We start from the raw sequence: 17,921 nt of genomic DNA on the forward strand, positions 1-17,921 counted from the left end.
TTTTTAAAATTAAAAAAATACTTTTATGTAAAAAAATTTAAAGTATTAGGGTTAAAAAGTTAAAGTTAGGGTTTAAGTCAATCGAAATAATTTAATTTCGTTAAGGGGAGGGGTATTTTTGAGCTAAATATTTAACAGAAGGGTATTTAATAAAATTAAATTATTTCGATTATTTTGTTAATTTATATAAAGTTCATCATTTAATTTATATTTCGGTAATTTCTTTAAGTGAAAATTTATATTTCGTTAATTTCGTTAATTTCTTTAAAGATTAAAAAGATGTGAAGTGAGAATACCTTTTTAGAATAAATGTATGTTTATTTTCCAAATCAAATTCAACCAATTTATATAATAATTCAAATACTTTTTTTCATTATCTTATTTTTAAATTAAAAAAAATACTTTTATGTAAAAAAAATTAAAATATTAGGGTTAAAAAGTTAAAGTTAGGGTTTAATTCAATCGAAATAATTTAATTTCGTTAAGGGGACGGGTATTTTTGAGCGAAATATTTAACAAAGGGGTATTTAACGAAATTAAATTATTTCGATTATTTCGTTAATTTATATAAAGTTCATCATTTAATTTTTATTTTGTTAATTTCTTTAAGTGAAAATTTATATTTCATTAATTTCGTTAATTTATATTTCATTAATTTCTTTAAAGATTAAAAAGATGTAAAGTGAAAATAGCTTTTTAGAATAAATGTATGTTTATTTTTCAAATCAAATTCAACCAATTTATATTATAATTCAAATACTTTTTTTCATTTTCTTATTTTTAAAATTAAAAAAATACTTCTATGTAAAAAAAAATTAAAATATTAGGGTTAAAAAGTTAAAGTTAGGGTTTAATTTAATCGAAATAATCTAATTTCGTTAAGGAGAGGGGTATTTTTGAGCCAAATATTTAATAGAGGGGTATTTTTGACCCATTTCAGATAGTTCTGGGGTATTTTTGATGGTTTTTCGAATTCCGTTAGAGGGAGGGGTATTTTTAAGCCAAATATTTAACGGAGGGGTATTTTTGAGCCAAAAATCTAACGAGAGACATTTTTGAGCTATTTCAGATAGTTCAGGGGTATTTTTGAGTCTTTTCCGCGATTATAATTGTTTTTTGAAAATTTGTGTTTTTTCAGTGAATTATATTGTTGTTATCCAAGTGGATGCTATGAGAGACAACAGCATCTCGTGAAATTAGTTGAGGAGTGCATAAATTGATTTGAACATAACGATTATAATTGTTTTTTGAAACTTTGTGTTTTTTCGTGTATTATATTGTTGTTATCCAAGTGGGATTTTAATAGTTGTGATATTCAATATATTGTAGGTTGAAATAAAACATCCACCAAATGTTGTTGCTGCAGCAATATCAGCCTGGTCACTCCTCCTAGCATCTATAAATGGATGGTGTGTTAATCACAAAAAATGGAAAGGGTATGACATTATATATAACTTCCTTTTGTTTTTGTTGTTGTGTTTACTGTTTTATGTTTTGAGTTTCTTTAATCAGAGATAGATCTAGAGATTGAGTTGCGGATTCACGTAAACCTAATAATTTTTGTTCAATCATGTATAAATTTTTATAAACTAATTTAGTGTACGTACTTTGCATGTGTGTCTCTCGTCAATCAAACTATATATGAAAAAGTAAAGTATTAGCAAGTACATTATATCAATTTAAAGATATTATTTGTTCAAAAAAAAAAAAAAAAGACAATCATTAGAGTCAATTATTAAATAGTTGATTCACAATTGAAATAGTTGCATATAATTAAATTTTAAACAAGAATTTCTAAACGATTAGAATGACTAACCAATTTCTTATGCCGGAATGTCTTCAATTAAAGATAATATCAATATTTCACACACAAAAAAAAGTTTCGTAATTAGCAATGTCTATCAAGAAATAATTTATTATTATAAATTGCAAGAACATACTAAAATTTTAGAAATCTTACCAATTACAAGAAAATTTGTCGTTTCGATCATAAGATATATTAAGATTCTGTATTTTTAAAAAAAATCACAATTAACAATTGTTTATCAAGAATAGAGAGTAATTTATTTATTGTAAACTTCAGAATTGTACTAAAAATTCTAAAAACTTATCTCAAATCACAATCAAATTTAGCTCTTTAATCATGGATACTATCAAGATTTCAATGAGTAGAAAAATTTATAGGTAAATCTATTTTTCCTTTACGTACAGTAGTTTTGAAATTAGTTTTGGAACCTGTTAAAATAAAGACAAAAATAAAAGTAAGTGACTGGAAAATCTCAAACACAACTATGAGTATAAAAAGCCACAACAATCAAAAAATTCAAGTAGTTAACATGCCTTAAAAACTCTTAGCTACACGAAATAAAGGAAGACAAAAAAAATGAAAACAATGAACGCAAGAATATGACTTGAATCAAAATCAAAATAAGAAGAAATCTAAAAGTAGAAGAAGCCGATTTTTTTATGTTTCTTACAAAGTTTGCTTGAAAATATTATTTATAGAATTGTAGATATTTTTTTATATAAAGTAAAATTCTAATCAATTTAGAATTATTAAATATTATGACTTCTCACCTACATAAATAAGGACTTTAATTAATAAAAGACCTAAATAATGTGTAATGTTGATTTATTTTTTCAAAAAAAAAAAATCCTAAACCAACTTTGATTTTAAAAAAGAAAGTCTATAATAGAAGTCCTTAAAAATAGTTTTTTTTTTAAAATAAATAAATCCTAGTTAAACATCACACGTACTATACTATATCTGGAAAACTTTTACTATATTAATATTTGGACGACTTTTCAAAAATTAAATTTTAATAGGTTTGAATGAAAGTTTAGTTTGAGTTGGTTTTAGTTGTGTATAAGAATAGAATTAATAATTAAGAAATTCTAAAATATTAAAAATAGTTTTTGAAAAAAAACAAATCCTAGTTAAACATCACACGAAACTATACTATATTTGGAAAACTTTTACTATATTAATATTTGGACAACTTTTCAAAAATTAAATTTTAATTGGTGTGAGTGAAAGTTTAGTTTGAATTGGTTTTGGTCGTGTATAGGAGTAGAATTAATAATTAAGGAATTCTAAAATATATGATAAGGAGTCCTAAATTATATGATAAAGATTCTAATCCTAACAAAATTCGTTTAAGAATAACAAATTTAATGAATTTTATAAATTTAAAAGTCTTTCTATATATTGATAATAATTTAAGAAAAAAGTGAAAAGACAATTTTATCTATTACGAAAACTTTCAATAAAGGTCAAAAATTCAAATCATTGTTTTGCAAACTTCAAAGTCCACAAAACTTCCAATTTTCCAAGATTGGAACAATTATTAATCTCTTTATTTCCCACTTTAAGGTGAGATTCCTTTTTATCTTTCTATAAATTGTCGAGGTAAGAAGGAAGAAAAGACACGTTAACGAAAAAAAAAATCCACAAAAATTACTACAATGTCAATATTTTAATAATGCTGAAAAGACCCATGTTGAATGGACTATTTATAAAAGTATTTTATTAATAAAGTTCTATTTTAGAAGTATTTTTTTAATTAAATAGTAGAAAGAAAAGTATTAATTAATTATTTTACCATATATTTTAGGAGTCCCATATATTTTAAGAAATCTAGTAGAAAGGAAAATATTAATTAATTCACTTATCATATATTTTAGGAATATAGATAGATATCTTATTTGTAAACCTAATTATGTATCATTATAGCATTAACTTGAGGTCGTGTATAGGAGTAATAATATTTTTGGTATGTTAGTTCTTGTGATGTGACAAAACATACCAAATATAGGAAATATTTGTGAAATATGTGTGACGTTGGTTCCTTTATATAGGAAATATGTTATATTTCGAATATTTTTAGGGTTATATTTTTTCCAAATATAAAGTAATGGCACAAGCATATTATTTATTTTGCTGAATACATGTATAAAAAGTTGAAATTTGTTTAAATTTGTACAGGTTGATCCCATATTTGGTGAAACAATTAGAGGAAGAAGATTACGATGAAGATGTCCATTCTGCATGCATAGAAGCACTTGGTTTAATTTTTGAAAATAAAAGCCTTGAGAAATTTTCAAATGAAGCAGAAAATTATGCAAATATAAAGGACATGAAAGATGATATAGTGACAAGTGTTTCCAGTATTGTCACACAAGAAATTGCTGAACAGTTACTTCTTGAGGTAATATTAGATAACTTAATTACACCAACATGAGTTGTGGTGAAACGGATGGGGTTGCTCCACCCTTAACCAGAGGTCGAGGGTTCGATCCTGGGCATGGAGAAAATTCTGTTGGGAGCGCTACCCCCGAATGGGGCCCTACCCGGTGCGAATCCGGATTAGTCGGGCTTCAATGCAGATTCCGGACACCGAATGGGAAACCAAAAAAAAAAAAAATAACTTAATTACTCTCTCCATCTCAAATTATTTATCGTTCTTTTCTTTCATACAAACATTATAAGAAAATGTTTTTAAAACTATTTTTCCCTTTATTTGTATTGAAATCTAAGTTGCTAGGATTTTCCAATAATGTTGCCGCATCAATGTCGGATTTTTCAAAAATATATTATTTTTGATGAATCCGACGCATAATTGTTGGAAGTTTTGAAGATTCTGAGCGGTTTAGACTCAAGCAATTATAACATCAATTCATAATTGTGATGTTTGTAATTTTCAAGAACAATAATCACTAAGGATAAAATAGAAAAAAATCTAATTAATTTTATCTTCAACTTCTAAAAGATAAATAGTAATTTAAGACAACTCTTGCCAAAGATAATTTGAGACAGATGTAGTACTAACAGATGTAGTACTATGTCAAGAATTAAGCATTTTACATGATTTAATTAATTTCTTGTTTTGTTACTTAATTAATTAGTACTACTTATTTGTCTATTTTTCATTGCAGGATAGTGAAAAGAAAATGACCCTCACAATATCTGAAACTAAATTGACCTTAACCACTTTTTCACTTGTGAAGCAGGTAATTTTCTAAAATTTATCTTTTTGGTCTTTTTAAATGTTAATGATTCATTAATCAAGTTTTTTCTAAACATGTCATTCAAATTTGTGACAGATTAATTACTTAAAAGAATTTTTAGGTGATGGCTTTGTGGATCACATGAGGGTTAGTCGTTTCATCCTTTTCATTTCTTCATGTATTTTGAATATTAATTAATCAGCTTTTGCATTAATGGTAGATAGTCTACGCATCCTTCTCCGAACTCAAATATCACGAGATGTTTTTTTTTTGCATCAAACTGTTTTTTGAAAATGTTAATTGCATCTCATTTTTGTAATTGAAATATACAGGAAAACAAATACCTCCATGATATATTTAAATTTGTTCCACAAACAATTTCTACTGACGAGGAAGAAGATTTGCATGGACCTGAATTTGAAGGGGTGAGTTATACGAAATTCTCCATAGTTTTGTTTTGGCTGAAGATATTGATAGCCTTTTAAACTTATCAGTAATTTTCTTTTCTATATTCGAATAATAATAACATGTTGCGATTGAGTAGCTGAACGATATTAATACTAATAAAGTGTTTCTATTAAATACTTTCGACTAAAATTTTGAAAAGGTTTGAATACATATTTTCAAGTGCCTATTATATAAATAAATTAACTACTAATTTAGCTCATAATATTTAGGGAGAATACTCACAAAAATACCTTATGTTTGATCAGATTTTCAGTTGAGCATACTGAACTTTGCGGGGTCCTATTACCCCCTAGACTTTTTGATTTTGTATTTTAATGGCATATATCAGCCCATTTTGACAAGGGCGTGTAATCACGCCTCTTGAGCGCGTGAGAGTGATTAAAAACGTTTAAAACTTTTTTTTTGGTCAAATAACCCCTCAATTTGCTGACTTTTAAATATTTTTTATTTTTTATTTATTTTTCATTCTTTCTCTTCTCTTTCTTTCTTCTTTCTTTCTTCTCTTTAATGGAGTTAAATTTGTGCTCCATTGTTGAATTGAAAATAATTTCATCACACATACACACACACCAAATAAGTTATCTTCAACACACTCAATTCAATTACATCAATTTTACCCAATTTCAACACACACACCAAATGGGTATTCTCCAATTCCATCAAATTGGACTGGTTGTTAATATTGACGAGACACTTCAGGTTTACCACGAGCTACATTACCAAGAAGCGCCGAACATCATCAATATATTCCTTCGGACACTCTATCATTGTCTTTACATTAAAGTTTGTTATTATCTGTACAATAATGTTTTACACATGCATACTGATTAGCCAAGAGCATCTTTGTTATTCCTATTTTTATCAAGAACACACCCTTATGTATCTTTCGATTTTGTTCTTTTTGTACATTCTCATCTCAATATAATCTAATGTAGTATCATCAGGTCATTTGGTGTGTGTGGTGAAATTGGGACCCTTTGTCTGCGATTTGAATAAAATTATTGAAGAGAATTTTCGATTTGAATTTCAAATTTGGAAAAAGATTTTCTTAATGAACTAAATAAAAAAAATCACGACCTGCACCTCTACAGGACTTAACCCCAACTTTAGTAAATAACTCTGAGCCTCAACAACGACTGATTACAAAACTCTTGTAACCAACAAATAGGAATTATAAACTCTAATCTCTATAACTCAACAACTAGGAATTATAAACTCTAATTCCTAACTACACACACCTCCCAAGGTGTGCGTTCCCAAAGTCTCTGAGTTTTCCCAACTCGAAGATTAGCTCCTAGTTCAATTTATAACACACTGAAACTAATATTACATCAATAGTTCAAACATAATGAACAACTCTAAAAATCAACGTTAAAACTCTTAGTTAGATTCTGTACTGAGGACCAGGTTCTTCAACGTGTTTCTTCAGTGATTGAGTAGCACTTCGTAAAGTCAATCTGTCGATGGTGCTTTTCTTCTATTTAAGCACAACTCTCCAAAGAGTCATTCTTTATTTTAAACTCCCCCTTTAATCAAAACTCTCATTACATAGAGTTATACTTCAAGTGAGACTCTTTCTTTAATTTCAACTCTTGCCTCCTTAGTGTTGTAGTAAAACTCCAACTCTTTTAAATCATCACATTCTTATTTATCAGAATCTTTCTCCTCCCACACATAGGACTCTTCAAGATATACTAAGAAGTAAAACTCCTTCTTCACGTAGGACTTCTTTTTCAACTCAAATTACTTTCCCTTATCATTAAGTGTTTGAATCAAATTCAACTTGTTATATTCCCCACATGATCAGTAGCTTGAGTATATCAGAATTAGGCTTGCTTATTCGTTCTTATCTTTAAGCAATCTTGTCTGCATCTATCAGTGAAACTGGAAATCTGCTTTCCTATGCGTGGACCAACTCAAGTAACATGTTTCATTCATGTGTCAGTTTGTCAATCATTAAAACTACATAGTACCCAACAAGTATGCTCCACTGGAAATTTGATTAAAATTCAGTTATTTTCGTGAATATTATCCCTAATATTTATTACTAACTTTCTCATTTTTGTTTGTTCATTTTTATTTAAGGCGGTTCTTCAAGTGTATGCACCTCATATTAGAAGGAAAGTTTGCGCAAAGGTACATTATTGTCACAATAATTAAATTATCTGAAATTGAACTAGTATAGCATGTTAAAGTGCTAGCGGATCTTATGCTAGCGGATCTTACATCGGTTCTAGCGCTTTCTCTTGATTCTATTTTTGAAAGATTTTTCCTTGCTCTGAGGAATGCCCGGTTTAACCAGAATCATCTCGTTAGCTTTTAGAGTCATCCCGAATTATCGATTAATGTTTATTATAGAGATTTACTTATTATCACATCATTACACATCTGTCTATCGAAGTTGCACCTTTTATTTTTTCTCATAAAGTGATCTTAATTTGAATATTTTTTCTATATAGAAATTATCAGTAGTCCATGTACTGACGGTGTAAATATTGTTACATATTTGTATAGGGCTGATTGATAGTCCTATTTAATAAATATTGATTGATAACCTTGAATAAATGATTATACATAACGTGCTATAACAAGTGAAAATGTTTTTGTTTTGTTATAGAGGATTTCCATGTCTTCTAGTTCTTTTTTGAGCAAGGGAAAAACTCAATTGAGGAACAAGAACAGGATGCTTGCTGAGGTATATAATATGTTTTTTTTTTAATATTTAGTTTCAAAAGAAAATTATGATAAATAATGATGTAATATAAGTATCATTTTGATTGTTAGCTAATGTTGCTCTATGTTTTTTTTTTTTTTTTGTGAGCAGGATGCTAAGTTGGGAGGGTATAGAGTTGATCAAGAGTTTGGATATGATGTATACTAGTTGAATATATTACTTATTTACAAATACTGAAAATGATCGACTGTTTCTTGCTTTATTTTAGTGGTAAAATACTTTACTGGGCAAGATTGGATTGAATGTCTCTTCATATACTTTTTTTTTCATGTTTTTTCACCTACATAAATGGTGTCATATGTGTAGAGAATATCATAAGAAAAGTATCATTGATATATCTTTTGTTAGCCTGAAATCGTTAAAGATTTAATTGAAAAAAGGAAGCTACGAAAACAGAAGGAAAATTTTTAATAGGAGATCACTGTTTGAATTGCTTTTATTTTTGGTTGGTTACAAGTATTTAGAGATGATTCTAGATACTACAAATATAAAATATTATATCCTCTTTCACAAATATCTCTCTCAAATATACTACACTATTACTTCTAAATTCTTCTATCTAGAAAATCTAAATATTTCTTCGAGGTGATTATCCTAGAAATTACACTAAATATCCTAAATAATTTAGAGAGAATACTCACAAAAATACCTGAAGTTTGATCAGATTTTCAGTTGAGCATACTGAACTTTGCGGGGGTCCTATTACCCTCTTAGACTTTTATTTTTGTATTTTAATGGCATATATCAGCCCACTTTGACAAGTGTGTGTAATCACACCTCTTGAGTGCGTGAGAGTGATTAAAAACGTTACCCCCTTAAAGTATTTTGTTTGAAAGTCACCCCAAACTTGTGTCAAAAGAATTTAATCGAATCTTTCGAGCTTGCCTTGATGAAAATCTCAATAATGTTTTCTCGGCTCTTCTTGCTTCTTGATATGATAAAAGTTTTCCGTTAGTAATTGAGCCTGTAAAGAAACATGAATACTTATTCACAAAATTTTCTTTGTGATTTTTGTGAACCATATGAAATATCTCCTTCCTGAATTTTCGAGCTACCCCTTTCTGTTAACTTCCTGGCAGTTATACTATCTGAAGAAATATCTTTGATGGGTAAGTTTGGTACTCCAGATTCAAGACTTTAGAACATACTCCTTCCAATGCATCTCCATGACATAGGGAGATTTCATCTGTATCATTCTCCTTATTTAATTTGATGACACTAGTACTTTCAAAATAGCCACAAATTCTATGCAACATGAAAACACAAAGCATATAGAGGTGGACTGCCATTACATTCAGGAATAAGTTGTTGCTTGTCTCATCAATCTTCAATACATTTCTTCTCATGATCAGCTTGCCGATTTGTTTACAAAAGCTATGACATATCTATCTTATCTTCAAATTGCTACTGTGTGGTAACCGATATCAATTTAAGGAGGATGTTAGGCAATATTACAATTGTATAGAAATCACATAATATTCTCTTTCCTAAAATAGGACGTAATTATGGAATATTTAGTTATTTATTATATAGAATAATGAAGAGTGGGCGACCAAGGGTATATTTGTAATTTTCAAAAAAGTTCTATCTTACTTACTTATGATTTAGGCAGCAAAGATTGGCCATAAATTTTTAATGACAAAAAAGTCAAGCTATTTTTTGTAAATGTCAATCACAGCTCAATTGATATAATATCTCACATGGACCCACATAAAATATAGAATTAGTTAAAAATTATTCAATCAAAAATTAATAAAATTTTGTGCCAAGTTTTTTTTTTTTTTTTGCAATAAAATGTTAAAATACTCTCAAATTGTATATCATGAAAAGACAGAATCATTTCAATGTCACTAATGATGTACTCTTTCACATGGATTCCACACGCATCAACTATAAGTCTATTTTAATATTTAGTAAGAAAAATTAAATACATTATATCAGAAAGTCTTTTATACATCATGTGTGTCAATTCAAATAATATATATTTTTTATTTAATCAGTATCAAAAAAGAATTAACATTTTTTATTTGGTTAGTATTTAATAACATTATCAATATTTTAGTCATGCTGACTTTCATTTATTTGTCAAAAAGTCCACAAAAGTTTACTCTTCAAATTAAAGTTTATTACTTTTAAAGATAGTTTGAAACATTGCAAAGTTTTTCATATATCTTAAATTCGATGTCTAATTAAAATGAAATAAATTGAAATAAATAGATAGTTTATAGGAGCATGTGCAAATACTCACATATGTTCCATAAGATTAAAAAAAAAAAAAAAGTTGGCCCCACATTTATTTGCATAAAGTAGATATTACTATATTATAGTAAAATAATAATAAAAAATACATATAAATATTGAATAAGTGTTTATCAATCATAGATAATAAGCAATTCCTTCATAATTTCAAAATTTCACATGATACATATCATTATAAAGATTTACAATCACCTGTTAAAATTATTTTAAACCACTTATGTAAAATGTAATATTAACTACCTCATGTTAAATTTCTACAATATATATCATGTTAACTTTTGTTAATTCTTTTGATTCTCTTTATTTGAGGTGATAAATTTCGTCATCAGATAGACAAATCACTTTAAAAGAAATATCTTGCTTGTTGTATTAAATTGGTCTCCTATTTTTGACATATGTAAGACAACACATAAAGACAATCTATTAACATTATGATTCATTAAAACGTTCATCCAGTAGGTCCTTATTTTCGTTTATTAAACACACATAAAATGAATTTAAATGTATTTAAAATAAACTTATTTATGAATTAGTATTCTTTATTGCTTCGTATGATTCCATAAAAAATGTTAATAAATAGATATTTATAATTTTAATCGATTCTCTTGTATAATTGTTAAATAAAGCAGAAAAAGAAAAACATTAAAATTAGTCGTTTAATCTATGAGAATGTCTTTGATTTGATGTTAAAATAAGCATTAGAGTATATAATATTTTAATGTTAATTGTGAAAACTTAAATAAGTTGTAAGCTATCATTTGATTTTATAAAAATAAATAATGTTAAAATAAGCCTTAGAGTATATAATATTTATTATATAGTGTGATTTCTACTTACATTTCTATTGTGTCTATTCAAAAATATTAATGATTACTTAAAAAAGAAAAACTATAAATATATTTAAAATTATATTATCTTATTATATAGTTATAACTATATATACTCTTTCCTTGGGTAGAACTCTAACCCTACAGTTGTATTACTATAAGTATTTCCTATTTTATCATTGATTAATAATAAGAAACTATCAGAAAATCTTTATTTCTCTTTCAGCATATATGTATACATATTACTACTATAATAAGAGTGAAGATGCGGGCAGCTCTTTGTCAACATGTCTGCTTCTTCTCCTGCTTCAGCTGCTCCGTAATTTTACTATATTATCCCTAATTAATTATTTTAAGTCATTTATATATAAGAAAATTAATAATATTACTACTATTAATAAGAGTGAAGAAGCAGATAGCTCTTCATCAACATGTCAGCTTCTTCACCTACTTCAGCTGTTCCGTGATTTTACTATATTATCCCTAATTAATTATTTTAATTTATTTATATATAAGAAAATTAATAATATTACTACTTTAATAAGAGTGAAGAAGCAGGCAGCTCTTCGTCAACATGTCTGCTTCTTCACCTGCTTCAGCTGCTCCGTGATTTTACTATATTATCTCTAATTAATTATTTTAAGTCATTTATATATAAGAAAATTAATAATACTTAATTAAAAAAAGGTAAAATAGACATTTATGACATGTCTGTTTCAGCTGCTTCAATCGTAGTTTTATTATATCACCTCAAATTAATTATTATAAGTCATTTAGGTATTAAAAAATTAATAATATTTAATAAATAATAAAATAGATATAAATGATAAATTAATTCTTGATGTTTTAAATTAATAGGACATCTTATATGAGACTCATTTAAAAAAATTCACAAGTATGTTTGCTCTATGATTTTACTATATTACTCGTAATTAATTAGTGTAAGACATTTACATATAAGAAAATTAAAAATATTTAATAAAAAATGATAAAATAAACATTTATGACATGTTTACTTCAGTTGCTTCAATCGTAATTTTACTATATCACCTCTAATTAATTATTATAAGTCATTTAGGTATTAAAATTTAATAATATTTAATAAAAATAAAATTGACATAAAATGATAAATTAATTTTTTATGTTTTAAATTAACATGACATCTTATATGAGACTTATTTGAATTTTTTTTCACAAATATTTTCTTATAGTAATTTTGCTATATCACTTCTAATTAGGTATTATAAGTCATTTAGGACATATCCAATTCGCTGGTTCAATCATAAAATTTGATTGACTCTCGAATTTATTTCAATGGTACTTAAATTGGAATAAAGGAAAAAGTATTATAAATCATAATAATTAAAAATTTAAATCATTTTAAGAATATAATTGACTATCAACGCCACAAAAATTTGGATAAGGAGAGTAACGTATATTGTTTGAAAATTAAATAAAAATATTATAAATTACAATAGCTAACAATTTGAAATATTTAAAAACATATTAAGAATCTGATTAATTATCTAAATAATATTTGTGTCACATAAATTTGGGATAGTTTTGACATTTTATAATTTGCATGTTTTATTATTTTAATTTAGTAATTTATTGATCCAAATGATGTTTTTGAATTTAACATGTTTTGAAAATTTAGTACTTTGTTTATTTTAATTTATTTACTTTATTTTGGTAAAATATTATATATTTAAAAATTATGCAAAAATAATAATTATAAGTCATAACTATTAGCATCTTATAACATTTTAAAAACATATAGTAAAATATATGATTGACTTTTGAAATTCTAATAGTGTCACATAAGTTGGGATAAAGCAAATAACATAAATTATTTGAGATTACATTAAAAGTTACTAAAATCACAAAGATTAACAACTTAAAAAATTTTAAAAATATATTAGTAAAATAAATTTGATTGACTCACTAAATTCTAATATTGGGACAAAGCGAGTAACATAAATTATTAAATTACATAAAAGATACTATAAATCACAATGATTAGCAACTTAAATTATTTAAAAATTTGTACTAATAAAAATCTGATTGACACTCCAAATACTATTTATGCTATATAAATTAAGATAACATAAATAATATATATTGGGCCCGTGTTGGCACATGCTACAGTATCTAGTATCCTATATATTTGCCATAAGTTCATAACCATAAATATCCTATATAGAGCACACAAGAATAGCATGTACTATTTCATATGGCATCATTGTAGGTCACATTTTTTAAAATATGAAACTTATGATTTAGGTTAAATTTTAAATATTTGTATAACTGCAAATCGTCTCTTTATTGATAAAATCATTAAATTAAATTATTGTTTAATATAAAAATATCTTTTGAAAAAGGTGTTATCACTCTAGAAAACTAAAGGTTGCGTTTGGTATGAAGAAAAATATTTTCTAGAAAATGTTTTTCAATTTTCTCATGTTTGATCGGTTTAAACGTTTTGGTAAATATTTTTTAAATCAACTTATTTTTCTCAAATCTAAGGAAAATAACTTCCCTTCAAAATGTAAGGAAAACATTTTTCAAAACTCTCTTTAAAAGGAAAACATTTTTCAAAACTCTCTTTGAACCTCACTCTTAAGTTGAAATATTCATACAACTCTCAAAATCACTCACCCCTACTCCGACCCTCAATTCCCCACCCCCACCCCATCTAAAAAAATATTTAAAATTTTTTTCTTACCCCATGCCCTTACCTAAAACCCTAGCCCTTATCCCCCATACCTCTGTAAAAAAATATTTAATTTTTTTTAAAAATTTAAATTTTTTTCTTACCTCCCCTACCCGACCCCCTACCAACCTACTCCCCCCTCCCCTCTCAAAAAAAATATTTTTAATTTTTTTTTAATTTTTAATTTTTTTCTTACCCCACCCTCACTCTCCTACCCCAACCCCCAACTCCTACCACCTCCATTCAAAAAAAGTATTTCAAATTTTTTTCTTACCCACTCTTACTCCCCTACCCCTACCCCTACCCCATACTAAGGCTCCATTTATTTTTTTTAAGATTCAGACGTCTGAATTTAAATGTAGATATGTATGATTAAGATGTTGTCTCTAGATCTGAAAACTGAATGATTAAAACCGTTTGTTTTTCAACATCTGAATGTATAAAAAAAAATTATTTGTATACATAATAAAATAAAAAATACAATTCAAATAAAAAATTAATTATATATTTAAAAAATTATGTCATTTAATACAACAAAATTATTAGTATTTGATTGAGAAAAAATATTTATGTTTGTTAGTAATAGTGGAGATGGCTTATAATGGTGGTTGCGGTGACGATGATTGATGTTAGTGATTAATAATGTTATTGGTATTGTAGTGACTGTTATGATGGTGGTGGTGGTTGTTGTGATGTGATGTTACTTGATGTTAGTAGTTGAAGGTGTTGATGGTGTTGGCTGAAACATGAATGTATGATGATTGACGATGTGTTGGTGCTAGTTGGAGATGTAATTTGTTGTGATGGTGGAGATGGTTGTTAGTAGAGATAAATCGTAGCGATGGTACTGGTTGAAGTGTGGTAGAGGTGGCATTACTAGTGACAATAGTGGTGGCGGCCAAAGAATATGTAGAGGTTGTGATGTATTGGTGGTAGTTAGTGGTGGTGCTAGTTATGATAAATGAGTTGGTTGGTAGAAGAGATTTACCGGTAGTGGGGATTGGCCGGTAGTGGTTGCTGATTGTGGTGTTGTTGATGGCTGGTGGCGGTGAATATAATTAGAATAAAAGAGGTAGTAGATGTGGTAGCGGTTGACAATTGTGATTGGTAGCGGTATTTTGTGTCGATGGTTATTATGATGGTGGAGATAGTTGGTGGTGGTTGACAATGGTGACGGTGGCAGAGGTGGTTAGTGGTGGTGACTGCTGAATTCGAATAGAGTGGTGAATATTATCCAACACCAGAATATCCCTTCAGACCTATTAAAACTTGATTCTAGATCTGAATAATTACGACCTATTCAAACCTATTAAGAGTTAAAACCTTAATAAAAACAAATGTACTTAATGGTCTGAAGTCTGAACCATTCAGATTCAGACCTCCATTAAGTGCAAACAAATGAGACCTAAGCCTCCTCCAAAACAAAAAATTATTTTCTTACCTCGCCCTTACTATCTATTTTGACAATCCCAACCCACCTACCAACCCCCTCTAAAAAAAAAATATTTTTAACTTTTAAAAAAATAAATTCAAAACTTTTTCCCAACCCACCCTTCTTATCCTATTCGTTCTCATTGTTTTTGTTAAATATAGACAAATAGTTTTACAAAACATATGCTTACCCAATTTGCATAACGAACACAAAAATATAAGTAAGAAACAACTTATTTTTGAGAAAATATTTTTCATCCTTCATATCGAACACACCCTCAAAAAGTATTTTTTGGGATCAAAAATTATTTTTTTTAAATGTATTTTTACACTTTAGCTAAACACTAAAATGTACTTTTTGAAAATTATATTTTCATTCACCAACCAAACATTAGAAAATATTTTTCGAAAAATATTTTTCATCCACCAACCAAACATAAGAAAATAAGTAAGAAATCAACTTGTTTTTCGAGAAAACATTTTCTAGGAAAATATTTTTCATGGAAAATAGTTTCCTTCGTACCAAACACACCCAAAATGTATAATATTTTCTTTTCGATATACATATGCCACCTCAAATATCACTTAATCAAACACTTTAATAAATGATTATTTTAATTGCCTACTTTAAGCATAATATAACCGAAGGGAAACTATATAAAAATGAACAATTTCATCAAAAATAATTAAAAAATCATATTCAATTCGTTTTTCTTTTTTTTTTTTTTCTTTTTTGAGGGGGTGGGGTGACAACTAAAAAGTTTTAAGAAAATGACTATAATCTCTACATTTTTCCTCCTCATTTATCAATCTTTGCTAATCTCAATGTTGTTAATAACATTATTTTTTACTGCTTCAGTGTACATTGCAACCCTTTCCTCCTCATACTGTGACATATAATTTTCAACTTCTTTTCGTATCATATCTTGCACAACTCTCAAAAATTCAGGACTAAATAACTGTTTCTCAATACTAGAAGGACCAAAGTTACAATTCTGAATTATTGGAGTATTTGAATCCTCGCTGGACCCGAACCCGTGTAAAGAGAGACTCAGAGACGTTGAAATATCGGGTCGGGCAAAACCCGAACTCAAATCAGATCCAGATGGAGTACCCGAATTTGTACCCGACCCGGTACTTAACGATCTTTTCAACGGCGGTTGAGGATTTTCAAACGCCAAATCTTTCGAAAGTTCAAGACCTTTTCTTTTAAGGGTAGAATTCCAGTGATTTTTTATGGAGTTGTCAGTTCGACCTGTTAACAAACGGGCTATAGTAGCCCATTTGTTACCGAATTCTGCATGGGCTTTGATAATTTTGTCGTCTTCATCACATGTAAAAGGTCGATGTTCCACTTGAGGAGAAAGTTGATTACACCAACGGAGCCTACACGATTTTCCTGATCGTCCTGGAATCGATTTACCAATAATCGACCAGTTCTTTGCACCGTGTTCTTCAACTAGCTTCTGCAATAGCTCGTCCTCTTCTTTTTTCCATGGACCCTTGACCCGAATCAATTCCTTCACGGTTTTCATTGAAATAAAGTGTTCAAGTAATTTTTCCAAGTTTAGAGGGTTCACTTGGCAAAGACTAGTGGGGGGAGCGAGATATTACCAAAAAAAAAAAAGGTTGGTCGTGAGTGCGTGGGTGGGGGTTAATAGGCAGTTACTAATATATAGCTAGAATGGACACGTGGGATTAGTGTGAATAACTGTATTTTGTATCAAATTGCAAAAATCTGGGGATTAAGTTTTTTTATTTAGTTGAAAAAAAAAAAAAACTGAAATAGTGTTCACACTAAATTAATGAATATATATGAGATTAGAAGCAGTTATAATAGGGAAAAACTTAACTGAAATTTGAAGCAGTTATTATAGGAAAAAGTTTAACTGTATTCACATGTTTAATGTATGCGTAAATGTAGGTTCAATTATATTGTAACAATTGATTAATAAAAATATTTTCAACGTTATGGGTTTGATGTTTGTTCATTGATGTATTAGGTTTAATTATAATTGTAACAATGAATTATTGTGTCGTGCACTTTATTTGTTTGGTGAGTGTGTGCGATACAATTTTGAAGATTTAAATCCGTACAAAATTCGGATTATATTAAATTCAAAATATATTAGTCCCAAATAAATATTGCGAATTAATATAATTGAATTAATTATTTAATTCCAAACATATATGGATTTAATTAAAGTCCATTTTTTTATTGGCCTAACCCATTGATTTGAGCTACAAATGATGAGTCCACTTTACTAAGTCCAAGATATTGTCATATTCTACAGGCTCAAATAAACGTCACATGTCAAATGACGTGGCATGCCAAGTCAAGTGAAGAAGTCAATAGGACCATGACATATGTCAAAATAATGCAGCAGACCCAATAAAATCAAAATCCACAAAAGGCGTCACGTCACTTGAATTTGATTGGTCAAAGAAAGTCCATCTTCATCATGACTCTTCCTTTTCCACA

The 17,921-nt window shown here is 27.8% G+C and overlaps 2 protein-coding genes and 1 long non-coding RNA gene across 3 annotated transcripts in view; 2 read left to right on the forward strand and 1 right to left on the reverse strand.

Annotated features, from left to right (window-relative positions):
* Positions 1-4,241, forward strand: part of LOC107848921 — a 6,122-nt gene extending 1,881 nt beyond the window's left edge. The window contains exons 4-5 of the mRNA XM_047401719.1: positions 1,330-1,463; positions 3,986-4,241. Of these exons, the coding sequence (XP_047257675.1) occupies positions 1,330-1,463; positions 3,986-4,241 (390 nt within the window). The remainder of the gene's footprint in view (positions 1-1,329; positions 1,464-3,985) is intronic.
* Positions 4,242-4,933: 692 nt separating this feature from the next.
* On the forward strand, positions 4,934-5,433 carry LOC124889427. Its single transcript, XR_007048410.1, has 3 exons — positions 4,934-5,010; positions 5,104-5,154; positions 5,340-5,433. It is a non-coding gene; the product is annotated as an uncharacterized LOC124889427 (long non-coding RNA).
* Positions 5,434-16,095: 10,662 nt separating this feature from the next.
* LOC107849873 (transcription factor MYB73) lies at positions 16,096-17,077 on the reverse strand. The gene has a single exon (XM_016694408.2). The coding sequence runs from the start codon at positions 16,972-16,974 to the stop codon at positions 16,246-16,248; it is 729 nt and encodes a 242-aa protein (XP_016549894.1). The 5' UTR covers positions 16,975-17,077; the 3' UTR covers positions 16,096-16,245.
* Between the last annotated feature and the right edge of the window lie 844 nt (positions 17,078-17,921).

Source organism: Capsicum annuum, chromosome 12 (assembly GCF_002878395.1).
Source record: "Capsicum annuum cultivar UCD-10X-F1 chromosome 12, UCD10Xv1.1, whole genome shotgun sequence".
Classification (NCBI taxonomy): Eukaryota; Viridiplantae; Streptophyta; class Magnoliopsida; order Solanales; family Solanaceae; genus Capsicum; species Capsicum annuum.